This window comes from Corvus kubaryi, unplaced genomic scaffold (assembly GCF_017639235.1).
Source record: "Corvus kubaryi isolate FWS band 111438036 unplaced genomic scaffold, C.kubaryi_AGA036_p1.0 70, whole genome shotgun sequence".
In the NCBI taxonomy this organism is placed as follows: Eukaryota; Metazoa; Chordata; class Aves; order Passeriformes; family Corvidae; genus Corvus; species Corvus kubaryi.
In genome coordinates, this window is record NW_024582058.1 from 4,171,699 (window position 1) to 4,198,766 (window position 27,068).

The 27,068-nt window shown below is 42.9% G+C and overlaps 1 protein-coding gene across 1 annotated transcript; it reads left to right on the plus strand.

The window, feature by feature from the left end:
* Nucleotides 1-17: 17 nt before the first annotated feature.
* Nucleotides 18-26,989, plus strand: PUS10 (pseudouridine synthase 10). Its single transcript, XM_042049358.1, has 18 exons — nucleotides 18-117; nucleotides 1,746-1,882; nucleotides 2,864-3,130; nucleotides 4,407-4,493; nucleotides 10,037-10,071; nucleotides 10,515-10,626; nucleotides 12,239-12,300; nucleotides 14,789-14,834; nucleotides 17,007-17,071; nucleotides 17,497-17,582; nucleotides 19,755-19,880; nucleotides 20,696-20,752; nucleotides 21,669-21,745; nucleotides 21,839-21,894; nucleotides 22,022-22,139; nucleotides 23,262-23,404; nucleotides 23,958-24,057; nucleotides 24,307-26,989. The coding sequence occupies exons 2-18, from the start codon at nucleotides 1,757-1,759 to the stop codon at nucleotides 24,343-24,345; spliced, it is 1,602 nt and encodes a 533-aa protein (XP_041905292.1). The 5' UTR covers nucleotides 18-117; nucleotides 1,746-1,756; the 3' UTR covers nucleotides 24,346-26,989.
* Nucleotides 26,990-27,068: the final 79 nt, after the last annotated feature.

The following is a 27,068-nucleotide window of genomic DNA, read 5'->3' on the forward strand; positions in this document are numbered from 1 at the left end:
CGAGCTATTCCACCAGCCGCCCTTGCGGGCACGGCGCCCCGCCGCGCCGGCTGAGCGATGCGCTCTGCCGCTCTGCCGAGCGAGCCTGTGCCGGCTCCGTGGGCCGCCGAGCGAGGGGTGAGCGGGACCGGGAATCGGGAATGGGAGTGGGAATGGGAGTGGGAGTAGGAAAGGGAGGGGGACTGGGAATGGGAATGGAGCGGGAACGGCACCCGCCTCCGGCCTGCGGGGGGCCGGCCCTGTGCTGAGCGGGCCCCGTTCCTCCGCGCCCCTCCGGCTCGGCCCGCGGTGTGGGGGCAATGGGCCGCCCCGTCAGACAGGGGCTGCCGAGCCCCCGCAGTCCTGAGGCTCGGGCCGGAACGGGGTCCTGAGCTCCCCCTCACTCACACAGGAGGGGTGCTGAGCTCAGCCCTGAGGTGCTGGGCCCCAGCGGGGCCCCTGATTCCTCCCGCCACATTGCCACAAAATGTCACGAATGTTGCCACATTTGCCCTTAAGCGTCACCCACTGCCAATATTTCAGTCTCATGAAGGTGAATTGAGGTTACAGTTACCTAAAAGCGTGTTTGTGTTTGCTCTTTCCTCTTGAAAAGCAGCTTTGAAGTTTTCCAGGTAGCCCTTGGTTTTACAGCTTACCATAAAGCATCCAAACCCAGGACAAACGAAATTCATGGAAGTAAGAACTTTTCCCGTGCTGTAGAGGTTTTCCACGGCTGCAGTATTTCTGTGCAGGGTAATCCTGAGCAGGATTGGATATTGCAGGTGTAACAGACTGTGGCTGGCATGGAAAACGTGGATATATCCCGTCTCTTGGGACACAAGAACTAGGAGAGTATCAAACATTGCTTGCAGGAGCTAAGCCCAAACCAAAATCAGGTGGTTCATTAGTCTGTAGGTATTGTGGAATTCCTTGCTGAATTTATTCCCTCTTTGGGTGATAATAGACTCATTAAACCTTTGGTCTGAACAATTGTGGTTATCCTTACATGCCTTCTGACATTTCCTAGGTGTCCAGTAAGGGTGAGCACCTCACCGGGAATCTCTCCTCTTCCAAAAAAAAAATGCTGAGTTCTATCCCATCACAAAATTTCAGCCAAAAAAAAATTCAGTCTGTCCTAAAGTTCTGGGCAGAGAGAATGACAGGAAACCAAATCAGCCATGATATTTTTTTTGGGGGGGGGGAGGAACCATTATGAGATTTCTCACAAAAACAGGAGTTCTTTATTGAGAGGGGAAATAAATCTTTAAGCAATTGGAGGGGATTGTGTGACAGAAGGGGATGGCTTGAGGCTCTTTTTTTTTTTTTCCCCTGTGATTTTAACACACTGTTTCTTTAGTCGTTGCAATTTTAGGAGGAATTTCCCTTCTAAATTTGCCTCAATATGTCTTAGCTCCACCCTCCTTCATTCAGTAAAGATTAGCATGTCACGTACTTTATCCAAGATAAAACTGGGCAAAAGCTCTGCATTCCCTTGTCAGAACTCGAGTTCAGGTTTTCTAGGAAAATCCTAGGAAGTACAGGAGATTTTCCCCCAGTCAGTGGTCTTTTTGGGTTGGTGTTCCACTTTTCTTGTGCCTGTGACTTAAAACAAACATGTATCCTAAATTTTCTGTAGACGACAAAAAAAATTCCAGTTACTCTAAACGTGGTGCAGTCAAGTCTAAGCTGAGTCTTTTTATTATTGGATTGCTGAACTGTGTTTATTCTAAGCTTCTTTCTTTTTACTTTTCTGTGTTGAATTTTAGATTTACCCAGCATGTCTTCACTAACAGAGAAGGACAGACCAATTGTTCAGCTGTTACTCAACGCTGGCACTTGCCCGCGATGTATTTTGAGGTTTTGCTGCGTGGGATCACAGATGCTTTATAGACATCCACACAAGGTTTGTCCTTCATTGTGTTCTTGGGCTCTTTGCCTGAGAGGAAAAGGAGTTATGAAAAACTGTGCTTTTTGCTTGGATGGAAAGGAAATTTACATTAAATTGCAGAATTGGTAGGAGGATGCCACTGAAGAATTGAGAGCACTGGGTAAGGATAAATCAGAGAAACACGGTGTTATCAGACATCCTTTTTAGCTTGCTCTGATCCCCTGTCTCTGTGCTTGTGTCTGCTGGTGTCTGTCTTGATTGTTTCACCTTTGTTCAAGTTTAGACTCTCCAGAATTAATTTTTAACATCTTTCTTCCCTATCCTTTTCCGTTTTTTATCAATTATTTGAGGAGTGTTTGTTCATTTTGCCCTTTTTTGTTCTTTTGCATCTCTACCTGATTTTCCTCTGAGTTGCAACAACACAGTAACTGCTGTCTTCCTTACTGAAAACCTTTTAGTGAACCCTTCTTCCTGAGCTATGTCCTGTCTCTCATCCTTCCAGGAATCAGAGACATGGAGGTAATTCTTAATTTTTGAAGGCTTCTCTCCCGACACAAAGTTCTTACTCTGTGTGTTTCATTTCACACCCACCTGTGTCTGCTCCCTTTTCTTTTTATTATAATGGCCAACTCTCTTCCTGGGCTAGTGGAGTTGGAGGAATCCAATTCTAACATAATCTAAATGACAAGAAAGCACTAAATGTCTCTTTTCATTGAATAATGATGGGGCAAAGATAAATGTGTTTGTGCAAGTCTGGAAAATGTTTTTGTTCTTGGATGATAAACGAGTTGTTCAGCAATATTTTCTCTGGAAATTTCTATTTTGAGAGAAATGCAGCTTGGAGCTGTTGAATTGTGTCTTAAAGATGTCTTTGGGTATAAATTCCAAGTTGTTAATTCCATATACTGAGCCTCAACTGGAATAGTACTGCCTTATGGAATTGTGTTTGTTAAAGAGGAGAAAACAACCACAGTGCGATTGCTCTGTTTGTGTTAGGATTTGATGAAGGATTTACAGGAATTTCTGAAAAACAATCGGGAAAAAGAAGACACAGTCTCTTGGGAAGTGGCTGACCCCCCTTGTAAGAGAATCAGACTCGAAGACAGGGAGGAAGGTGCCGATGATGTGAACCACAACGGAGCCATCCCGCAGATTCCTGAGGCTGGCGATGGGAACGCCGCAGTGGAGAGCTCGGCTGCGAAGGTTTGCAACGTGTGTTTGGGAATTCTCCAGGAGTTCTGCGAGGCTGACTTTGTTAAAAAGGTACATTCTTAGCCTTTTGAGCTACTTTTTTGGAGCTTGTGTATGTTGGGGCCTACGGGATAGAGCTGCTGACTGAAAACATTGTGCAGTTTTTTTGGTTTTTTTTCCAAAGGGATGTTTTCTCTTTCTTTTGAAAGAAAGAGACCAAAAAACAAACCAAAACATTTGCCTATTTGGGATATTTGGAATGTAGATGGCAGCATTCTACTCCGTCCTGCTCCTGGGCAGTGTTTGCACACCTGTGCAGCTGGGAAGTTGCATCTGTGGTGGGACTGAATTTTGCCCAGACTTTGCATAGAGGCACTTTTTAAAAACTAGCAGTGCAGGTGCAATGGAATGACTGCAGGGAGCACACTTTCCTAAGAAAAGGACTAACAGATATGTGGTTACATGAATTTAGGAGATGGCCTGAGGTTCAGCTGCTTTCAAGGGAAACCTCAGTGGAACAGGCAACCTCTCTTCACTTTTTTATGTGACAGGAAAATGAGGAGTCATCAAGTGCTGTTCTCTGAACTACCTGTTTCTAATACAGCATGAACCCATCTTTAGGAAGTACCACAGGGGAAGAAAATGTTTTGGTGGTACAACAGGTTGTGGATAACAGAGAAAATGTGAGTTAGGAGAGAATGTGGGCACGGAGTGTTGCAAACACCATCTCTGAGCAATCAAATTGCTCATGTGACAAACTGAAATATCAGCTAGAAAACTCACACTGGCATCTGAGATGTTTAACAGGGTTTTGATTGAAAAGGATTTTGTTTAATAGCAGGAATGTGTCAAAAATGGGACTAGACGGAAAGCATAGTATGTAGTTTCTGTTGTTGCAGAACATAATTGTAAATTTTTGTTTCCATTGGCAGAATATGTATCTTTTTACAGAATCCACTGCTAGTGTTTGTTTCAGAGTTACTCTCTTCTGTAGCAATGGAAAATCTGACAGCACTTGTTAAGGCGCCACAAAACCTAAATATTTGATACATAAATTTCCTTATCTGAGATGCTGATTTCACCTAAAATTTCAATATACAATTGGCCCTGGCCTTAAAATAGTGAATTTGGTTGTTTCATAGCACTAAGGATACAGTTTGTTAGTAGATTTTTTTAACAGGACAAAAAAGCTTATATTTCAATACGTTGTTAGTGATTACTCTGGTTTGTATTTTGGGCATCTCTCTGAATGTATGTTAGCATGCATGAATTCACAGTGATTATGTAGAATAGAGATTATCAAGTTTATAAAATTATAAAGATTAATATTAAGCTCCTTCTCTTACAGGTGTGCCAAAAAGTTAATTCTGCTGACTACCAGTTCACCAGTTTTGTATTTTCTGTGTCACTACCCCCACAGCTGTCTGTTAGGGAGGTAAGTAACTTAAATAATTAAATACATATTTAAGAAAGTAACTGTGGTGTGCACGAGCTGGAGGTGGTTTAATTTTTAATTGTTACTGGCTAAAAAAAACAAAAGCACATGCTGGAAGTGGAGTCTGCTCTCCCCTTCCTTGTGGGTGAGTATTATTGTAATTAATAAAGGGCCTGAGTCACTTCAGTTTTCAGTTAGCCCAGGAGTTACTTTCCATCTGAAAACCTAAAAGGAGTTTGTTTAAACCCTCAGTGAATTATTCCCTTTGGTGTGAGGATCTTCTTGGAGACACAGCTGGTGCCTTTCCAGGGAGAAATGAAACTGGTAGTGCAGAATGCAAAGGAAGGAATTTGAGAATGAACTCTTGAGGTGTTCAGCATTTTACGTGACGGGAAAAGACACTCAGTTGTGAGATATTTTGCAATCTTCCCCTGCTTTCTGATATAAAATGATGCAAAAGTACTGTTCTAAAAGTGATGCAAAAGTGGTGTTTGAAAGAGCACCGTGTAAATCGGTGCAATAGATGCCTGCTGCGGTTAAGATGTGGTGGAAGCTTCAGTGAACATGGCAGAAAGAAGCATAGGTGGTGTTGGATTTGTATGTAAAGCTGTGTTGAGGCCTCCTCTGCTCCCACACAGTTTGTTAAGTAATCTGCTGCACGTGCAGTGGTGATTTGTGCTGTTAGTTGTGGCATCCTGGGCAAATGCCACTCTCACAGCTGACAAATACTCTGCTCCTAAGTCGTCTGGAGCATAAGATTCTCTGCTTCCCATCCTAAATCAAGCATCATTGGTGTGTTTGCTTTGTTCTTTCTGGCTGGGTGAACTGCCCTGATTCCCATTTTGGTTTTTGATGCCTCTAAAAAGTGAGGTGTGTCATAAAGCACTTTCAGGCTAGGTGAGTATTGGGATGCCTGTGGTGCTCTGGGAAACACCAAACGTAGGTCAGACTTCACCAAGTTTTACTCCAGCTTTAAGCCCGGTGTAAGCTGAGGTGTTCAAAGAGCACCGGGTGTTTGCAGGAAGCCTCGGTAGAGGGTGGTGTTGCGTTGCAGTTCAGGCGAGGGATGTCCTCACTGCCTGGGCCTTGCGTTCCAGCAAAGCAGCACTGCTGGGCACAGCCAAGGGAGTAAGAGCTGTGCTGTGCGCCCACGAATCAATAGATGGAGTGAAATGAGCGAGTAGGAAGCTCCAAAACCGGATCTGTTCCCTTTGGAAGCAGTTTTGGTTTGACTGGGAGAAGGTTTGGATTAAGAAGTTCCTGCTGTCCTTTCTATTCCTTGCCTCCAGCCTTGCCAAATGCTAAAGCAGCTGTTTGCTCTGACTGCAGGGGTGAAAAGGGGTGATGGTGGAGGAAGAACTTTAAAAATCACAGGGGTTTATTTACCTCCTATCCCTTTATCACTTAAATAATTGGTGAGAACCAATTATTTTTTGGTTTATATATGTTTTACAGCCACAGAAAGGCAGCAATATAATATGTAAAAATGTCTGAAAATATCAAAATCAGATATCAGAATATCTCAAAATGCTTTGTGCTGAAAAGAGGTCATTTGTTAAATTCTGCTTTTAATTCTTTGACCTGCTCTGTACAAGAACATGTGTAATCCTATCATCAAAGGACACCCAAAGGCAGCCTCTCTCACTGCCCTCGGGTGTGACACACAGGTTTTCTCCATCATCTTTTTAACAAAAAAATCAGAAACTGCCTTTCAGTATTACCTTCAACTCATTTAATTATGGCAGTTGTCATCCTGCCAAGTCTAAAATGTACGAGGGGAGCTGGAGAAGAGCGGGACATAAAATCTACATTTGCATAGTATTTGTATCTGTGATGCAAGGAAGCAATTGCCTCCTTCCACAAGTAGGAGATTTGATTGAAATAAATCATAAATACGGGAGTCCCAGGTTTATGTCAGACAACTCTATTAGAATATGAAGTGAATCGTGCCCTTCAGAAGGGTGACTGTTGGCTCTGTCTGTGGTCTCAGTTGTGATCCATCATCCTGGTGCTTGCTACAAGGACATTGATGCAAATAACATCTGTAGTCATTACTCCCTGTAGGGGCTGCCTGTGCCTCATCCTGGAATTCCCCATCTCCAAGCTCTTTTCTCAAACCACGCTGTGGCTGGGATTGCACATGGTATTTCAACTGTTGCCACTAAGCTCCCTCAGACAGCACCAGAATAATATCCTGCAGCTTGTAATCAATACAGCACCTGAGCTGCTGTATTCCAGAGATGTGTTTGCTGCTAAGCACTGCCCTGCAGGCTTCAGCTCTGTAATGAGCAGTCTTCATTTTCAACCCACTTTGCAAACATGAAGTAATTACGAAGTAGAGGGATCTGATCCCCTGCTCCACGTACAGCTGGGAGAGAGTGGAGGGGTTTGGCTGGCTTGGTGGTTGAATGCGATTTGGAATTTGGGATCTTTTGGCCTCTGTGCTTGCAGTACCCTCATCTATTGTTTCCCCTTAACTGAAGGGGAAAAGTGATTTCTTTAATTCTCTTTCAGCTTGGAAATCAAGAGAGAGAGGAGATGAAATTTGACCTGTGGTCTCATTTTAGCATAGCTGCTCCCGTGCAGAAGTTTTGCCTATTTTGTAGTTTTATCCCCAGAAAACAGGGAAGAGGAGTGAGATTAGCCACCCCACTGAGCCCCAACCCTGCATGTGCTCTAAATCAAGGCATGGGAGAGGTTTCTTTGTAAATTGGCATTTGTCAAATGCAGATTCCTAGGCCCAGTTCTGTGGTTGTCATATCCTCTAGTTCAGAGCTATGTTCAAGGAATTTCAATTGAAGCTATTTTTATTTATGATTTTATCTGGGTTATTATGCAAACAGGATTACGAGGTACTTCAAGTAAAGCAGCCTTACTCATACTGTCTACAAATGCAGGATAATGAATCATGGTGGATCTGAGCAAACAGCATTTCATCACTACAACTGCATTTGTTTCATTCAGCAGTGTGGGGGTTTGTGTATCATGGATCTAACAAAGTTCGTGTCCTCTCTCCACCATCCCTCTTCCCTCTTAATTTCTAGCACTGTTTTTAGGGTTCCCTCATTCTTTTAGATGGACTAATGGAAGGCTAATAGACTTGTTTTTTTGATTGAGCTCCTTATCAGCATGGAAAAGGGATCTATGATGTGGTTCCTTCTGATATCCATGTGATCCTGGCCTTGCTTCCTGAAGTTTGAGACCTGTTCTCAAACCTAATCCTTATAATTATTTCCTTGACAAGGGAGAGTAATTCTTGCAGCAGTGTTTGGGGGAGGTTATGCTTTAAGCACTGTATATGAAGAATGAAAGACAGGGAAGGGATTTAAAAGTCTGCAGCCTACAGACTGAAAACTGTTTCACTGTGGCTGTTTCAAATCAAACAACTTGATTTTTGGAATTATCTTCAGTGAGGATGGTGACACAGGCTGAACTAGTTAAGTGGTTTCCTGCCAGTCCTAATGTATTTTGTAGTTGTTGTTAGTAGAGAACTGAAAATGTTGTTGTGCTTCATTGTAGGAAGTTTTGAGGGGAGTTTTTCTCTTTGTACTAATTGTTAGTGAACTCAAGCATTTGTACTAAAAGCTCCCTCTGATTTCTAGAATTATTCCTCCTGTTCCTCACGTTTTCCATATTCAGCCTATTCTCCTAAACTAAGTGGTGTGCTTCAAATAAGGGGGGAATTCTGGGATTACCATAAGAGCAAGTATATTTTTAATTTCTTTCTTTTTTATAATGGATGATAGCTGAATTTGGGGTTTTATTAATGTATGTAAATCAGCTTTCATATACCATTCATTTAGACACTTTTTTAAAAATTTCTCTGTATGGAAGACAACTAATGACTTAAGAGTCTTTTTGTAGATACAGTATTGATAGCAAATTCCAAACAGTTTAATGAAACCTCTTTTGTTTTTTTTAAAGCCAGATAGGATTTGTCGCGGGTTCGGTTTGTAACCGGGCGGAAACACCAATTTAGTGTAGTGGTTTGGTCCAAAATACTCATTACTGTTTATCTGCTGTGAGATAAGAATTAGGAGAAATGCAAAACAGGCACCAAACTTGAAAGAATATAAAGAAGTTTATTAACAGACCTAAAAGAAGAAGGAAAAAAAATTATACCACCTTCAGAACTCTCCTCCACCCCCCACCTTCCTCCCTTCTCCCACTGACAATGTGAAAAGACAACCCTTAAGATGTTCAGTCTGTTTACCACTTCCATAATAACCTTGTTCAGTCCATTTAGAAAGAGAAGTCTCTTCTTGCTCATGCTATGAAAACATCATCACAACGAGACAGCCGCCCACTTCCAAATATCGTTCAGTCCATTTAGGAAGAGGAGTCTCTGCCTGCGTGTGAGTCCTTTCCCCCGACTTGCAGCTTTTCCCGCAACTGCTTTCGAGGGTCCACTCTTGAAGTTTTTTGGGGTACAATTTTAAGGTTGAGCCGTTCAGAAACAAAAACAGAGGCCCTTCTCCTTCCCTGGGAGCAAAGGGTCTTCATCATCTTCATCTTTAGGACTATCTCTGGGAGCATCTCTACGGACTGAGGTTTTCTCCTTTCCCGTTCGGAGCAAAAGTCCTCATCTGGTTCATCTCTACGGACTGAGGTTTTCTCCTTTCCCGTTTGGAGCAAAAGTCCTCATCTGGTTCATCTCTCCCTGTCCAAACTTCTCATGAAATTACAGCTGCGTCAGCATCTGCCTATCTCAGCGCAGGTGCTTTTGCTCACAAGCTGAACACTCCACCCCCCATATCTTCATGAAATTACAACAGGATACTCTGATATATCATAGCTTCACAACAGAATTTCAGCTTTAAGCATCTCCTCTCTCTCTTCCCTCAGGTTTTCAGCTCTTCACAGCAATAAAAGGGTTACTCTCACCTCGGCCTTGCAGCTTTACAGCTGGAATGTTGAATTTTTTCTTATCGCAGTGGAGAGGGGGGAGAGCCGAGCTGCTCCGGCTGCCCACGGCAAGGCAGTGGGGGGGGTTCCACGGCTGGAACAGGTCCATGGCTTCAGGATGGCCGTGGCCCGGCCCGGCCTGGCCCAGGCAGGGCCTGGCCGGGCCCGCTGGCCCCCACACGGGGCCCGCAGCCACCTGTGCCAGCGCCGGAAACGAGAGAGAGATTGGAGGGGGAGTTTGCCTATTCTTAAATGTGGATCACAGAGGTGATCACAACTTTAAGTGGCTTAGAGAATTGTCCATATTCAAACTGGCCAGCTGATAGGTTCTGTCAGTTCCCAGAGGAAACTGTAAGCACCCCTTAGCAAGGACGTCCCTTCCGGGACTACGCTTGCTAACCTATGACAGATTTGAGGTGAAGAGCAAAGTGATGTCTTAGAAATAAAAACAAACACCAATTCCATCTTTCCACTTCTGAAGCAAAAACTAAATTCCTGATACTTCCTTTTAGTCATGAGTTTTTAAAACACTTCTCCTTTTGCAAAGAGTCTCTCAGATTGTTGGGAGTTCTGAGCCTTAATTTCAGTTGCTTTTGTTTTTTGCTCTCTTTTCCCTGGGCATGGCTGGTGACCTGCAGCGTGCTGCTTGGCTGGGGGTGAAGCAGGAGATGAGGTGAGTAATGGCTTTTGCTGTCTGTCTGACAAGACCTCTTCATACAAACACCATTTGTCTACATAAATGTTGATTTTATAGCCCAGTTTACCTGATGCTTACAAAGAATAAGGTGGCAGCTGGGTTTTGTGTGTTTGGTTTTTTCTTTTTTCCCTGGTTGGACCTTACTTGGGGTTCCTTATCTCTTTTGCTCTGTAAGTTCCCAAACAAGTGGTTTGAAATGCATCTCTCTCTTTCTCAGCTTTTCTCTGGGCAGGCTCTGTAAAGACTTTGGCAACTTTTGATCTCCCAGCAAGCTCTGGCATCAGTTTCCTCAGTGCACAGAAAAAAAAATGCATCTGTTTTACTTGGCAGTAGTTACTTAAGTTCCTCTTGAAATACTGTATGTCATGTATCTATTTTTGACAGACCCCTGTGCAAGTTATTATTTCTTTGTGATTCAGAAATCTGGGCCTTCCCTTGGCAAAGGATGACATTGTTCAGCTGAAAGAAGCTTATAAGTGGATTATTCATCCCCAGTTGTCAGAAGAGTTGGGTGTTCCTGCTGATGGAAAGGTCTTGTATAAATAACAGAACGCCTTTTTCTTTGGTTTTTTTATTCTTTTTTCATATGTGTTTGTGTGTGTATATTTGTACACTTACACACATGGTGGGGAAATAAAAATCTATCCTGTTTTCCTTATTAAGAGAGAAACAAGCTGAGTGGCTCCTAAATTCACTGTAGGAAATTGGGGGGGGGGAAATTCTTTTAACCAGAGATCTCCAAGTGTGTGTCCTGAGGGGCCCAATCTTCATTTTTGTACACACAGATCATTGCATCTTCTGAAACCACCACAGCCTTGTGCTAAATCTCTTGTGCTGCCATCCTCCTTCTGTTAATGAGACTTTTCCAGTTGTCTCCTGTTCCGGGATCCCTGTTTTGCAGAGGCTGAAGAATGCTCACACATTCCTTCCTTGCTCTCCTGTCAGTGCCAACACTTGCTACTGCTCTGGGAGCTCAGTTGTTCAGGTTCTGTGGGTAAAATATATTTCTGAAATGAACTGAAAGAGAAGAGACTGGTCCCTGTTCACTTTAATGAGCACTAGAAATCGGCTTGTTGGGACCTGCAACACCCCTAAGTAGGCAACAGAAATGTTTTTTTCAAGCTGTTTTCAACTTGAAGATTCTGACTAATATCCTTAAAATCTTTCTGAAAGGCGTTGACTGAACATGGCCATCAAGTGTTGCCAAACTCAGAAGCACCTTGAATCATCTTGAATGTAAAATTTCTGCAGTTGTGGCTGTCTGTAGTTTTTACTTGTCACCAGCCATAGCACTGACCCCAGGAGTAGATTCACTGAGTCTTTATGTTGATTTGTCAGCTTCCACAATAATTACAGGCTGTGTTTTCCCAGGAGTGCTAATTGAAAGCATCCCTTTTTTCTTAGTGAAGAAAAAACCCACTCAGTTACTCTGAAGATGATGCAGGAAGAAACAAACTTCTTACATAGCAACTTAGTAAAAGCTCTACACCACTTAGGCACTGAGCCACTCCAGACATCCCTGTACCATAAAAGTTGTTTTTCTCGTGCCCTTTATCTACAAGGCACTTGAATATTAGCCAATCTTTTCAATAGCCCTCCTGAGATGTTCTGGTATCTGAGTAACACAAGTAATGAGTGTTGTTTGCCCAAGGCCAGAGAGGGAATTGGGGGTAGAATTGAGATTACGCTGGAGGTCCTGGGCTACTGTCAATCCACGAGGATGTGTTGCCTTTCTTTGCCCCAAGGCCATGCAGGCACTGCAAAGGAAGCCCCTGACAAAATTTTACAGTGGTGACTACAGCAGGGTTTTTATCTGTATTGCACTGCCAGGAGGGCTCTGGGGTTTAGTGACCGTAATAGGCTTTGAGCCTTGGCTGCCTCTGCCCTGGCCCTGCACAGGATGGGACCAGTGCAGGTCACTCATGGCTGTGAAGTGCTCTCACATCATCTCTGGTGACTTCAGAAAGGCAAGTGCTGCTCTGGCACGCCTTTTAATGTCTTGAAACATAAATAAATGGGTTACTGTCTCTGTTGCCTCTACTGTTTTCCTGAAACTACAATGTGGGTACTTGAGAATATCCTGCGTGGTTGTTTAAAAAACTATTACCACCCTCTTGTTATTTTTTCTTTCTTTTTAATTTAGAGTTTGTTTGAAGTTAGCGTGGTCTTTGCTCACCCAGAAACAGACGAGGAGTGCCATTTCCTGTAAGTTTTTCTACAAGTAACAAAAGATCTTTATCTAAATGTTGTGCAATATTGTTGGTTTGGATTTGTTACAGAGGACAATATGCCATGTTTATAAACTAGAATGTGGCCTGCATCTAGATTTCCTCATATCCATATAAAGTTGCAGAGCTTGAAGTTACACCAATTCTGCTCTTTGATGCCAATAAAAAAATATCATCCAGAATTCTGATTTGAGCTGGAAGGAGAGCATTCAGATGAGTTGTTCATTTTCAGCCCTTCTCAAAGTCATTCCCTGGATCATTTTTAAAAATTCAAACCATGTAACTGCAGGTGGGGAATCTTTTGAGGTTATACATAGGTTTTCCTCCTCTTGTAAGACACATGGACAGGAGGGAGGGCTTAGAAGTGAGTTAATCCAACGTAGCTGGTTGATGAAAACAAACAGAACTTCCCTGGCCACTACACACAGCCTCTGGCCTGGCCCAGTAGGGCACCTGCTGTACACAAAGAAGCAAAACAGTTCTGTGAATTTAGCTGCCATTTGATCTGATTTCTCAAAATCTAGCTGTAGTATATTCTGGATAATTAGGGTCACTCTTCCTGTTTGTTGGTGCTTCCTGGAAAACTTAAAGTTTCACTCAGTTAATTTTCACCTACTGCAAGCTCTTAGCACAGAAAGAGGCTCAGCAGAGACATCTCTGCTGAACAGCGAATTCACTTCTTGAGGCTGGAGATTTGTCTCGCAGCCTTTATTTATTTCCTGATTTCTCTTCTGGCAATTTGTGATCTTTGAGTGCTCAATCCACCACCTTCTTGGTTTTCCACAACTGCATCTTTAGTTTGTCTTGAGGTGGGGGATGAGGGAATGGAAGCTTGGGAAGGAGCAGGTATTAGGAACAATGATAATCAGTGTTTGCTGAACATCTTTCCTTTCCAGCTTCTTCAAGGCTGGGCAAAAGAGGGAGAAAATTGTAGGGGGCCAAACTACAGTTCTCAATAATGGTACCTTCAATCCTGTAAGAACTGAAGTGTTTCTGGATCCTTCACCCTTTTGTTCTCATTTATTTAATTTTACTTCCTTCATCTGAAACCTATTCCCTGGTATTTTCAGCTCATCCTTCCATCCTTTTTCTGGCATTTCAGGAATATTGATGTGGAACATGCTATGGTGCCAGTGCTAGTGTTCCAACCAGAGCAGTTGTAGAGGTGAAAGCTGTAAAGAAGTTCCATTCCACATTCCAATTACTCAGGTTTATTCCATGTGACCTGACAATATCCCTTTATTTGCCTTCTCTTTGTAGCACACTTAAACAGCAATTAAGGTTTGAGAGGCTTTCTGAAGTAACAGCACCTTACCTAATTTAATTACGCGGTGGTTCCTGAGGTGCCAAGGCATTCTGCTTGTGTGAGTGGCTGGCTCTGGGCACATTCTGAGGCAGTGCTTTGGTTTTGATGTGAATATGATAAATTTGGCAATTGTCACAGGAATAGTGACAGTCATGGATTTTATGGAAGCAAAGTAGGACTTTGTCTCAACCTGGAGAATTTTTGGATTGGATTTCCAAGCATGGCATCTGCAGTTTCTCTCCTGTTCTTACACAGTTGTGTGGAGGTAGCTGTGCTGAAATGACCCAAGATTGGATTGGCTCTTGTCAATTCATATTTGGAGATATTTAAGGGTAAGGTGATACTGAAATTCTGGAAGAGGGAGTTTGCGCTGCTTTGTGTCGCAGACTGGCCAGGGAAGTTGTTTGTATAGAAACTGCAAAACCTGCTTCCTTAGAGTCTGAAAATAGATACAGAGGTGTTGAAAAGCATCAGCAAGAAGTGATAAATTGGGTTGGAGGTCAGAAATATCTCTGACTGCATACACAGAAATCCAGAAATCGTCTCTGACTGCATACATGGAAATCCACTAATAGGAAGAGCAACTTCCTCTACACTACTCAGAAAAAATGTTTCACTGACTTGGCTTTCACTTTTGTGAAACAGCCAGTAGTTTCCTTTTGAACAGGCAAAGCACAAGTGGTGTGAACACCTGGGGCTACTTTTTCAGTAGGAAATTGAATTTTCCTCTCCAGAAGGGACAGTTTGAATCTCAGGTTTGTAGTAGGCGTTGTCTAAGAGCAGCAAGTACAGATTTCAAGGTGTCAGAAAATCTTGCCTAAAACTTAAAACATTAAACATGACCTTTATTGAGAAGGATTGGAAAGGACTGAAAGCTAAACTTGTGTGCTTTTCCAGCCCTTCTCAAAGCTGAGACACAGTGGTGTTGGTCAGAGCAGAAGAAGAGAGCTTTGTCCATGATTTCTCTGGATCAAGCAAGGCACATCTTGCACCATTTGTGGTTTAGGATAAAGGGAATTTGAATTAGCTCTGAGCTAAGCTGCGGAAGCGAGACACTGGCTGTATGGGTACAAAAACCATTCACGTGCTGTGCTTGTGAGTCTGCCTGTTTATTTCTTTCTCTGTAAGAGGAGCAGCTAATTTTCATTTCTGTGTTTAGAGCCACAGCCTGCCCAGACTGTTTCAAACCAGCAAAGAACAAACAGGTAAGATCTCCAGCACTGTATTTCTGTTCAGACATTCAGAATTTCACAGCAGTAGCTACAACTTATCTGGATATTCAGTCAGTGCTCAATGTCTGGTTTTCCTTCATCAAAAAGCTCTCCAGTTTTCAATTGTCTGAAAATAAAGTTGTCTCCTTTATTCACTTCACAATTCTCAGCTGAGGAAAACCAAGAGCTTGGTGCTTTTCTTTAGCTCATTCATTTTCCAGGCTGTCTAAAGGCCATAATTTTCGGAATGTCCTCTGTAAATACCTCCCTTAAGATCTAGGAATTTGATTGTCATGCATTAAAAGTAGCATAAAAGATGATCCTCAAGCTCTCTGTGGGTGAAGCAGTTCAGATAAGTCACATTGTGAAGATGAGACTCGGCAGCCAAAAGGGAAACGATCACTCTGTAGTTTTCATGTCCTCTGATCTGAATGAAAGCCAGGATGCATGCAGGATGGTTTTATCCTCTCTGCCTCTGGAGGAGAGGGGGAAAGAAAAGGGACCTTGCCACTTGTTGCAGACCCTGAGCACACACACAACCATTGACGGAAAGGGGGACATGTGAGGATAAAAAACCAGTCGGAGGGAAACTGATACAAGTGGGACAGTTGATGTGATCAGAGGGAGAACAAGTAACTTCTGTGAGAAGCCATTGCAAGGCCTTTTATTCTTTCTGGTGAAGAGTCTGCCAACGTTTGGCAGAGGCAGAGTCTGGCCCAGGAATTCTGCTGACTCTACTCCACCTGACCAATAAACGCCACTCTTTTTTTAGCAGGGCTGTATTGTTATAACTCGCTGCTTGCTGTCCTTTAAAGGGGGGAAATCCCACATAAGGAGCTAAACCAGCAGGGCCTGGCTGTTAAAACCACATAGGCAACAAAATGTAGGGGAATCTAAAGAAAAATACCAGCTCTGAAGAGCTGTCACAGGTTTGTCCTTACAAAGAAGCTGGGCTTCAAGGGCTGTGTTAATCAGAGAAGTGGTGTAAAAACTGGCTTCTGAGGGAAAATTTCTGTGCTGTCTGTAGATAGCTATTTAAACCTGCTGCTGCTTGCAGGGCTTTCCAGCTCATCTGTTCTATGAGGAAGGGAAGTGCTATTATCTCTAATTTATGCTTAGAAGGAGAAAGAACAGCTTTCCAGAAGACACCCTGGAACTCTGTTTAGAGCCAAGACTTGAATTGTCCCAAACAGTGACCCAGTTTTTTTTTTTTTTTTTTTTAATTTTTTTCCCCAAATCCCCAGTCCAGTTTGCAAAAAAGACACCATTAAATTGGAAATTCAGCAGACAGCCATCAGGGCAGTCCCGGGGCTGGAGCCCATGCCTGGGAGGAGAGGCTGAGGAACCTGGAATTCTCTAAGGTTCTTGGTGAAGGCTTTGGGGAGGATCCAGCTGAATCTCCTGCCAGTGCCAAAAGAGCTGATCGAGAGCAGGGAGCCAGGCTGGTCTTCACAGAGCATGACTGGAAGGATGAGACACAGCAGGAATACGCTGAAATGAGAAGTTCAGAGGAGATGCAAGAAAAAACATTTTACCTTGAGGGAACTGAGAGTGGAGCAGGCTGTGGAGAGAGGGGCTGCAGGCTTGGTAGATTTCAAGACCTGACCATGCTTTGATTAGGAGCTTCATTTAGAGACCTTCTCCTGCGCTCAGCCTTCCCAGAGCAGGATTTCACCTCAGCTGTTGCAACGCTTGTTTCTCGTGTCCTAGGAACATCAATTCTCACTGGCGTTACCCCAGCAGCAGCAGCTGCACAGAGCTTGGCAGTCATGGCTCCTGCTGCCCTGTCATTGCTGCTTTTGCTGCAGCCTGGGAGTGGGAAGCTGCTTGCTTTCCACAGGAGGAACTGCCCAGCCCCACCGTTCAGAGCCCTTAGTTCTGAGAATCAATCAACTTCTGAACTTCAGAAACAGATTCCTACTCAACAGGCTTATTTTCAGCAGAACTACCTGCCTGCTGTCACTGGCATAAAAGCTGGGGCTTAGGTATATTTAACTCTTGAAAGTGAAGCTGGTTTAGGTTCATGTTCATGGATTTAGGATTCTGTTTTTAAACTGTTTTGCAAATTTGGACCTGGGCTCCAAGTGAGCAGTGACAAAACTGCACAGTGTAATCCTATCTTTGCTTTTCTTAGTTCTTGACTCATTTTTTAATTTCACTGTGCAGTCTGTTTTCACCAGAATGGCAGTTATAAAAGCCCTGGAGAAGATAAAAGAAGAGGATTTTCTCAAGTAAGTATATACTGAAACTATTTCTTAGTACTGTGCTTTTGTATAGAATTAGGGAGGGGAGGAAAATAGTCAGTGGGCAAGTAGTGGTAGGGTGGCTTTAAAAGAACTTTTGACTGTTTAAATTCTGTTGGTTTACTGGTTAAAACGTGTTTTCTTTCTGGCAATAGAAAATCACTCCTGATCTTTTAATTAAAAGGATTATTTTGAACTTTAGAGTTTGTAAGGTAAGCTTCCCTTTCCAAGGAATATTCTCATAGTTCCAAAATGTTAGGAGGTGAGTTTTAGGAAAACACCAAGTGCTGTTAATATGGTAAAAATCACACACGGTGGGAAGCCAAGAATTGACACTTTTTACTGCTCTGATGATGCTGCATCATGTTCTGGTAGTGACAATATATTTTACACTGGTTTTACTTTCAATGCAGGCATTTTCCATGTCCTCCAAGTTCACCAAAGAAGCTCTGTGATGCTCCGGAAATTCAGTGCAATAATGGTGCAGTTTTTGTGGCTGGTAAAGCAATCCATTTATTTGCTGCTGTGTTTTGAAGAGAACTTTGTAACACTGCCCTGAGACCCAGAGGATTCTTGCTGTTTGTTAATTCCTGTAATGAAGTGTAGGGAGCAAAGAAACAAATCCAGCTCTATCCAAGAGTGGTTTGAAAGGGGAAGAAATTATATTTGACCCCTGCTGAAGATACTTTTTTTGTCAAAAGTTAGGCATTACGGATCCCCTCAGAATAATGGTTTGGGAAAGGCACCTCTGCACCAAAAAGCTCCCAGCAGTGCTGTTCACTTCCTTGGGTTTTGATTTGGATTCAGGGGTTTTCACCATCTGGGTTTCTCTGCATATTATCCCATCCAAGACTGCAAATCTTAATGGGATTTATAGAGGTTTGGGTGAGACAGGTAGTGCAGCAACACTTGGGTGCCCCTGTGTTGAGATGATTTAACTTTTTTATCGTCTGCCTGCCAGAGTATCTGCCCTTTTTCTAATCCTTTGTATGAACAACTTATTTAAATACATGCAAACTGATTATTATTAAAAAGAGCCCAACCTGCAATTTAAATACAACATACTATGATGATAAAAATCCTGAATATAGAGAAATGGAAAATGAAAACATGCAAAAGTGAATGGCAGGGTAGCTGATGTTCAGCATATAACCATTCCTATTTTTAATTACTGGTTAGACAGCTAGATGTACATTTTCGTGAATCCAAGATATCCAGCTCCTTATAGGCCTTTCCAAACACACTGTTTTATTTTAGGGTGCTTTTTGGGATAGTTTTATCAGAATTCAACAGTATGAACAGCAAAACAGAGGGTTTGTTTTCTGCCTGTCATTTAATACTGCTCTTGTCATTTATAGTTTATATCTTGCTCCAACAAACAAAAATCCAGGGAGGTATTTAATTTTTGAAGAACTAAGTCCAGAATAGAATTTATTGAGTACAGTGCAGATATTTTGCTTTTAATAAATGAGATGGGACCTTAATTTGTAAGCACAACATTGTCCTCTTGACCTTACCTTTGATGTTTAGTGATCACTTTCCACCCCAACTTTCTTTAAGGATTATGGGGCTGTCAAAGCAAGAAACACCTTCTGGTTTTTTAAACCTACTCTTGTTCAGATCAAAAGTTAAAATTATTCGAATGGGGAGCTGAGAAAAAAAGAAAAAAAAAGAGCAAACCTTCTTCTCCTTTTTCCATTTTATGGAAAGAGAATTTAGCAGTGTGAGGTTGCATCTGAATGATGAGTCATCCTACTTTCATTATTTGCCCCAGTGAAACTGTTACTCAGTTTCCCCATTTGTTTGTGTCGCTTTTTCTGCAGCTCAAACTGCACGGAGGAAACATTGTTCGAGATAGGAAAATATGATACGAAACTCCAAACCCCTGAGATGTCAGAGACACAGAGAAATGCACAGAGCTGAGCTACTCTGTCATTTTCTCTATGCAAAGTTTCAGGTTGAAAGTGGTTTAAGCAAGGGGTTGGTCTTTGGCCTTTATGAATTATTTCCTTACTTTGGGAATATTTTCAGTTCTTATCAAACCTGTCCATAAAAACGCTCATATTGGTCATCCACATCAGGCTTGTTCTTTGATTATAGCCTGTCACGGAGGTGCCATGAAAACGTCCCTGGGATCATCCAAGGATGCCAATCTCTTTACATAGCACCTTCTCAAGACTCCTGCCATTCCTCCTCATTTATTATTGGGACTTTTTGCTCCTTGCATGGTGTTCCTTGTAGTGAGCCAAAGCATTTTAGCGTGGGTTTCTTTTCTTAAGCCTTCAGACAATGGCAGAACTGGCTTGGAACCTGGATTATTTCAAACAGGAGGGATATACCTGGAGGCAGGACTGCAGCCACAGGCTCCCTAAGTCCATCCTAAGTGGCCATCCTGGCTACTGCCACTCTCCTGGCAAGGAGAAAGAAACTCTTCATATTTCTTACCTCGATTCATTTATTTTCCTCAGGGTATAAAGTTCTCTGAATCCAAATCAGAAACCAAGCCACATGTGTTCCATAGTGCTGGTGTAATGCTCCTGCCATAAAAGAAGCTCGAGCCTGTCAATTTATTGTCACAAAGCTCCCATGAAAGTTAAATGTGCTGTGCAAGAGTGCAGCTTTTGCTCATGGTCATAGAATGATTAGAAATACTGTGGTTGTTTTTTTCCAGGAAGATACAACAAATATTCCAGGAATTTACCTCAGACTCCCTGGATTATTGATGGGGAGCGGAAGCTGGAGTCTTCAGTGGAAGAATTGATTTCAGAGCATCTAATGGCAGAATTCAAGGCAGACAGTAAGAATTTAGGAGATCTCCTATTACACACATTTTTCATCATTACTAGAGATTTTTTTCTTGGTAGCTACCCACTTAATATGGGAGTATAATGGAAAAAAACATGTTTCTTTATCCTCTCTTATCCTTCCAAGTCAAAGCTTGTGAACTTTATTTAGCTGTGATCTGGGACTAATTAGATCCTTTTATCGTGCTAAAGTAGCTTTTCAGTGGATCTGATGATGCAAATATGTTGGTTTCATGTAGCAGTGTTTTTACCTAACCAAACTTCTTAACCGTTGGTAATTCATGAATTACTTGTACCAAGGAGGATTTTGCCACAGGTATTTCACAATATCTGCCTGGCTTTTGACCCCTTCATGTTTCTTACCTCGATTCATTTCTTTTCCTCAGTGTATAAAGCTCCACAAGCTAAATGCTTATCCAGGGATTATCCAGATGAAATAATCACTGCCCATCATTTGTCATCTAACAGATGTGGAATTAGAGACATAGAAGGCCCAAGGAAAAACTGCATTAAATATTAGTTTGGAAAAAAACCTGCTGCTTCCCCCTCCTCTCCTCCCATTGGATATGGTTAGTCTGGTTGTGGCAGCCTCATTCAGGCCAAGGAATTGGGAGAGCTCTTCAAGAAACTTGGGAATAACAGGAACTCTCACAGTTTGTAAAGTGCAGGCTTCGGTTTATAAAGACAAATCTTTGGAGCATATTTTGCAAACAAGTTTAGAAAGAAAATATTTTGCCTTTTAAAAGTTGTAGAGAGTATTAAAAAATGTAAACTTAAAGCTCACCTGCCTTGTTCAAATCTGTTATAGGCTTTAATTTTAGTTCCTCTGGAAGAGAAGATGTGGATGTAAGGACACTAGGCAATGGTAAGGCTTGGAAGACCCCTTGTGAAACACAGAGATGAAATGGGTGTGTGGAGCTCCTCTAACAGATCCTGCTGAATGCCACGTCTGTGACTAGGCATGCTTTGGAATTTTCTCTCAGAAGCAATTTAGTGAAACTTATATATTTATTCCCAAAGACCAAACAGCTTCATAAAACCAGCTTGAAACAGGAGCCCTTTTTCAGTGGCCTTGGCTGCATGGAAAGGCATAGTTAGTTACCAGTATTTTATTTTATTCACTCCCTACTTTTAAGCCCTTTATGTCAGACTGATTTCTCTCTTGTTTTCTGTTGGATCCTTCTAATTCCCTCACTGTGACTGCAGAGTGGGGGAGCTTGTTTTCTTTATGAACTTGAGTCCCTTATAAAGGTCAGCTGCTTTCCAGCGTGCTGAAGCTGCTGTAGCCAAGGGAGGAGGGAAGGAAAAAGTAAAAATGAACAATTCTGTGTTTCAGTTGCTGTCTGATTTGTAGTGTGATTCTTGGCATTGCTTGTGCTGGGGATTGTCCAGGCCCTGAGCACAGAGTTACAACTCTGGCAACAGATGTTGAGCTGAGGGAGTGGGATTTAACATCGCCGTGCACCTGGGCATTGCTGTAGGTGACAGAAAATAAGCTAATTAGCTTTTTTTCTTATTTTATTTTTTAATTAGCACAGACTTGTACAAGATGTCTTCTGGGAAGTCATAATTTGCACTTATTGCTGATACTGGGGTTTAGTAGCCAAAAAAAGGTCCCTTGTTTCTTCCCTTCCATCTGATGCTCCATCCCTCAGCCCGCCAGTCCTCTCCCTGTTTGTGTAGCAGCAGAGCGTCTTCACACCTTGCAGCCTTCCTGTGTAAACTCCAGCATTAATTTAGAACAACATGTTTTTGTGTTTTATGCCTGTGCCTGTTGCCAGGAAGGCCCTTTGCAATCGAGCTGGTGAATCCTCGCAGGATACATTTCACCGCGGAGGAGATGAAGAGGCTTCAGCAGGTAAATCACTGGCACCTCACGGAACTCGTAAAGCACGTGCTGCCTCTCCAACCCAGCAGCTCTGCTAACTGATTTCTTTTTTAAATATCACAGGCAATTAATGACTCTTCAGACAAAATACAGGTTCGAGATTTACAGCTTGTCACCAGGTCAGTGTTTGTTGTTGCTGGCGAGGGATTTCAAAGCGACACTCGGGGGGGAGTTGGGAAGTGTTCTTGCTCACAGCCTTGTATAATTATGCTGATGTTAAGTGAGTCATTAATTTCTTTTGTTTAGAGAGGCGATTGGTCGTATGAAGGAAGGTGAAGAGGAGAAGACAAAGACCTACAGTGCCTTAATATGGACAGACAAAGCAATACAGAGAGAAGACATCGCCTTTCTAGATGATATCAAGGTAGCAGGAGCTCTTGTTGCTGATTTCAATGGTACCTGTCCTGATATCCTAGGGAGGAGTTAAATACATGCACTCATGGGCCTATCTCTTGCTCTGTGCTTGGTTTTTGTGTTTGTTTTTTTTTTTAATCAGGGTTTCTCTTGCTGTAGGGACTTCCATACCACCCTTCTTCCTTCCCCAGTCACTCCAGCAGGACAGGGGGCTGGCTGATAGCAGAGACAACAAATCTTTGTGTAATGTTCACCTCCCAGGAGACCAAATCATCAAAATCAGTGGATGGGAGAGGAGGAAACCTGGTACCTGCACCCCTTTACCTTAGATAGTGTCCTGTGTAAGTGAGAGGGGCAGAGAAGCTCTTCTGTTCTGCTCTAAAGCCATTCTCCCACAGCTGCAACCATTTGGAGGTGGAAGTGTCTATGACAGAGTGCAAAGAGGCCTCAGGAAGGCTCAGCATGTGCAGGAACGAGAACTTTCTCCAGATGTTGGCCTGATGGAGAAGTGGGTTCAGTTTTTGGTGTGTTGCACCATTTCCTACAGGACTTGCCAATGAGCTCATTCACAAAATGAGGGCTTGAGCAGTTGCAGCTCAGGCAGACAACTGTTGGAAGCTCTTCCTTTAGCTTCCCTTGCTCCTGAGAAGTTGCCTTTCAACCTGCTGCATCTCCTTTGGGAAAGGGAGTTGGGAATGAACTTTTGAAAAGACTGTTCTGAGATCTAATCTCATTTAAGGCTTTTTTTCCCTCACTTTTATTTCCAGGGGGTTGGCTGTAGTTTAGACAAAGCGTTTTGTGGGTGGGATTTCTTTTTCCTGATTGCCCTGAGGCTCTGAGTGAGCTGCCAAATCCTGGAGTCATTCCAGCAAAGGTCTATGGAGATTTCAAGGTTATTCCTCTGTATTTGTGATTGCATTAGTTTGTGTTCATGTGAGATCTCCCTTGGCCTCTGAGAGGGCTGCCCTTTTTCTTTTGATAAACTTGGAAAAAACGGGTCTTGCCTTGAGATTACTCAACTACCAGAACAAAAGATAAAAAAGATGGGACTGGTTAACAACACACAATTCCTACCATCTATGCAGTGTTTGCACATTCCCTTCCTCACGTTTTTGGTTGCTTCTTGTACCAGGAGTTGAAGCTGGAGCAGAAGACCCCGCTGCGGGTGCTCCACCGGCGGCCTCTGGCTGTGCGCTGCCGGCTCATCCACACCATGAGGTCCGAGTACATCGACGAGCACCACTTCCGCCTGCACCTGAAGACTCAGGCAGGAACGTATCCTTGGTGCCCTGCCACAAGGCAGGTGCCAAACAGCCTCCTGATGGGAGTGATTGGGATAATGGGAAGTTGCCTGCTCTGGTGGTTGCGGTGTTGCAAAATTCCTGCTCTCCCGCAGTGGTGTTGCTGCACAGTATTTGCTTTTAGGTCACAATTTCACACTGGAGTTTTCATAAAGTATGTGAGAGATATAAAAATTGTGCTGCTTAAAAATACACTTCAGCTTTTTCTGATTTAACTGAGAACTTTTCACCTCCAAAAAGGAGCTTTTCCACAACATTTAATGCGCTTCAGGGCACACTGGAGATCACTGCTTCTTAAAAGTTACAGTTGTGTCCTAAAGTCACCACTCATTTTGGAATGAAACAAAATAAAGGCCAGCAGTGCAGCAGGCACCAGAGTCAGAAGCCAGGAATTAGGAGCTCTCTTAAAGATAAGTATGGGCTTAAGAGGATATTAACTGAGAAATTACTTAGAAGTAAAAAAAAAAACCCCCCGCCTTTTGATTTCTTTGGTGTGGAATCCACCTCTCCTCAGCCAGTATTTCCAGCTACATTAAAGAGTTTGTGCACGGAGACTTTGGGAGAACAAAGCCCAACATTGGGTCCCTTCTGAACAGAACTGCTGACATTCTGGAGCTGGATGTGGAAGTAAGTTGTTTGCTATTTGTCTTTTCCTGGAAATTACTAAGGGAGTTGCCCTTGTGAGATGCTTTCCATGGAATTGCTCCAAGTGGATCAACATTCCTTACCACAGGACACATTTCCTACTGCTACTCTCCTTTGTAAATGCAACCCAACAGTGAGTGATGCTGTCAAGAAGTAGCAGAAGGAGTTGTGATTCTTTTGGTATCTGTAAAACACCAACTCTGCTGCTTTTTTCCCCCTCTGCTTTTCTAGTCTGTTGATGTTGACTGGCCTCCAACCCTGGCTGATTAACTTCTGGAGTTGGGATGAGGAAGCAGCAGCTCCTGGGCAGCAGCTGGAGACCAGATACTGTGCAGTGTTACAGCCTGGGTGCCAAGGGTGTCCCTGGAACATTTGGATCATGTTGATCTGGCAAAGGATACCCTTGGACCCTACTTTACACACTCTGGACCAGGTAGTGTTGGTTCAAGCTCTAGCCTTACTTTTATTTCTTCTGTACATAAAAAGGTTTTGGGAAGCCAGTGTATATAACCCTCCATCAAGCCAGATTTTATTTTAAACTCTTTATATGGGATACTACAGCATTCCTTGTGTGGATGCAGGTAGCACTGAGTTACCTGAAACCCACTCACAACCTTTTCTGAGCAGTTCATGCAGGAAATCCCAAAAGGCAGGGAGACTGCAGCCAGCAGGACAGCGCCTAGAGCAAGTCTCCCTGAGACACTGACTGCTTTACGGCCAGTGGCAGTAGAGATGAGCAAATTTCTCTCTCAAAGTACTTTTCAAAGGGAAAAAAAAAGCTTTCAGAGGAAAACTTTGCACTTAAAACCAAGGTTTTCTCATTTAAAAACATTGGGGATGCTTCCTAGAAACAAGAGTTGTGGCCTCATCAGGTCTCTTGAGGAGTAGGAATTCCCCAGTGAGTCACACTATATAAAAAGATTGGGAACTCCCGGCAGTGGTGCATGATGGGAATCTAAAGAAAAACAGGAATACCAAGAATGTTGGAGTGCAGGCAGAAACAAAAGGTGCCACAGGATGTTGGTATCGAGAGACAGATAAAAAAGCTGTGATTCAGTAGCATAATACATTTTTTCTTGTACCTCACCTTGGATGGATGCCTGGAAGAGCTGAACACAGCCCAGGAACTTGCCTGGAATAAGGAAGATGTGAGGTTTTCTTTGGTTATTTTAAATATTTCATACTAAGCACCACCTACATATTTAGGAAGTAATTTTTTATACTTGTATCATGTTAATGCATTAGGGAGGTGCTTCCCTGAAGAACAGAAGAGAGTTAAACTATCAACAAGAAACTAAGGTTTGGAATTTCAGAGCTCTTTGTGAACATCTTGGGAATAAAGAGGGGAATGTTTGCAAAAACAAACCACTGTCTGGGGACAGGGAGGATGACTGGGATGTCTTGCCTTGAATTCAGTGATGCCAGGACCTCATGCTAGAAACAGCTCCATGAGAGCTTGAGATGGAGGCTCTAAAAGTGTTAATGAATACATTTTTAAGGAGCTCCTTTAAGGCTCTGCCTGTGCTGGGCTGTCAAAACTTGTGTCTGTAACATAAGTAATTCAGAAGCTCCTGTTTCTCTAACACAAGAATTTGATTCAGACAGCAATATTATTTTTGGTTTTAATACCAAAGCTCTTATGAGCAACAGATTCCATGAGCAGTTCTCAGATAATGATCTGCAGCTAGGAAGGAAGTGTCATTAATGATGGAAAACTAAAGAAACTGAATTCAGAAAACAAAAGAGAATTTCGTATCTGTGTGATTTCTTAAAACTCAAAGTGAGATAAAATATGATTTATAAATTCCATAAGCTACAAGGGAAAAAAATGTAAACAAGACTGTGCACTCTGGACACAACAGGCATGGGAAGAGCTGTTCCAAGGGGAAATGGAGCCAAAAGGGGGAAAGGGCTGCTGCCGTAGTGCCAAGGCCACATGAGGCGCTTCCCTCTGCAGCTCCTGCTGCATGTGGGGATCCCAGGCAGAATCCAGGATAAACAAGGCCATAAAGATGACCCTCAAAGTGCTGAGCCTGAGCTCTTCTCTGGACCAGGCAGAGAGCTCGTCCCAAAACTCCCAAGCTGTTTATTTTTACGGTAAATCTGAAGTATCCAAATGGGGGGGTGGAAGCTGATATGCAAATATCCCTGAGCTCTTGGGGCAGCTCCTGGGCACCGATCATGTGCAAATATGAAACTGAGAGGTGCAATCTGGGGGTCTGAACTTTGCTTCCAGTCCAGTTTCTGAACCATCATGTACCAAATATTGCAGCAATAATATTCATGCTGTACTTGGGCCTTCAACCTGACTTTTAGGAGTTCTTTGAGTGCTCAAACTGGGTGTTTTGTGAGAGCAAGACTTCATCTTGTATTTCCCCAGCTGGACACCTCTAATGCCTCCCCCCTGCATTTTGGTTTTGCATCAGCTCAGCTGGGCCTGGAGAAAGCTGTACCAGCAGCACAGCTCAGCCAAAAGCATCTGTACCCTTGTCCCCTCTGCCCAAAAACTCAACAGCTCTGCCACAAAACCTGCTGAGGCAGATGAGCCCTCACGTGCCTTGAGGTTTTATAGTGGCCACCAGCAGCAGGGAGCAGAAAATACCCTAAAAAAAACCCAGGATAAGCAACCAATAACTTACCTTCTCCCTCTTCCCTGCCTTTCCCATGGTGAGGGATGTCAGGAGCTGAGGAGGTTGCAGAAGCTGAGCACTTGGTATAACCAGTTTTTTTAATTACCAAACCAACTCGTTTACAAAGGAAAACAGAACTTTGAAAATATTTAATTATACAGTAAAAACAAATTGTACTATAAAGAGCTTTCTATGAAGTGAGTAAAATGTTTACATTTAATATACTTAAAACTGAGAACTTCAAAAAAAAAAAGAACTGAATAAACAACACATTTCAAACTTTGTGTATTTCTTTGGTCTTTCTATTGCTTAAGAGTGTGGAGGAGAGGTGCAGAAGTGAGGAAAAACTGCTTTGAAACAGGG

Bases quoted from the DNA above. Each gene is read 5' to 3' on its own strand.
- PUS10 (XM_042049358.1), top strand. From the start codon at position 1,757: ATGTCTTCACTAACAGAGAAGGACAGACCAATTGTTCAGCTGTTACTC. The intron at 10,627-12,238 runs GTCTTGTATAAA...TTTTTAATTTAG, and splicing joins GTGTTCCTGCTGATGGAAAG to AGTTTGTTTGAAGTTAGCGT. The intron at 21,746-21,838 runs GTAAATCACTGG...TAAATATCACAG, and splicing joins AGATGAAGAGGCTTCAGCAG to GCAATTAATGACTCTTCAGA.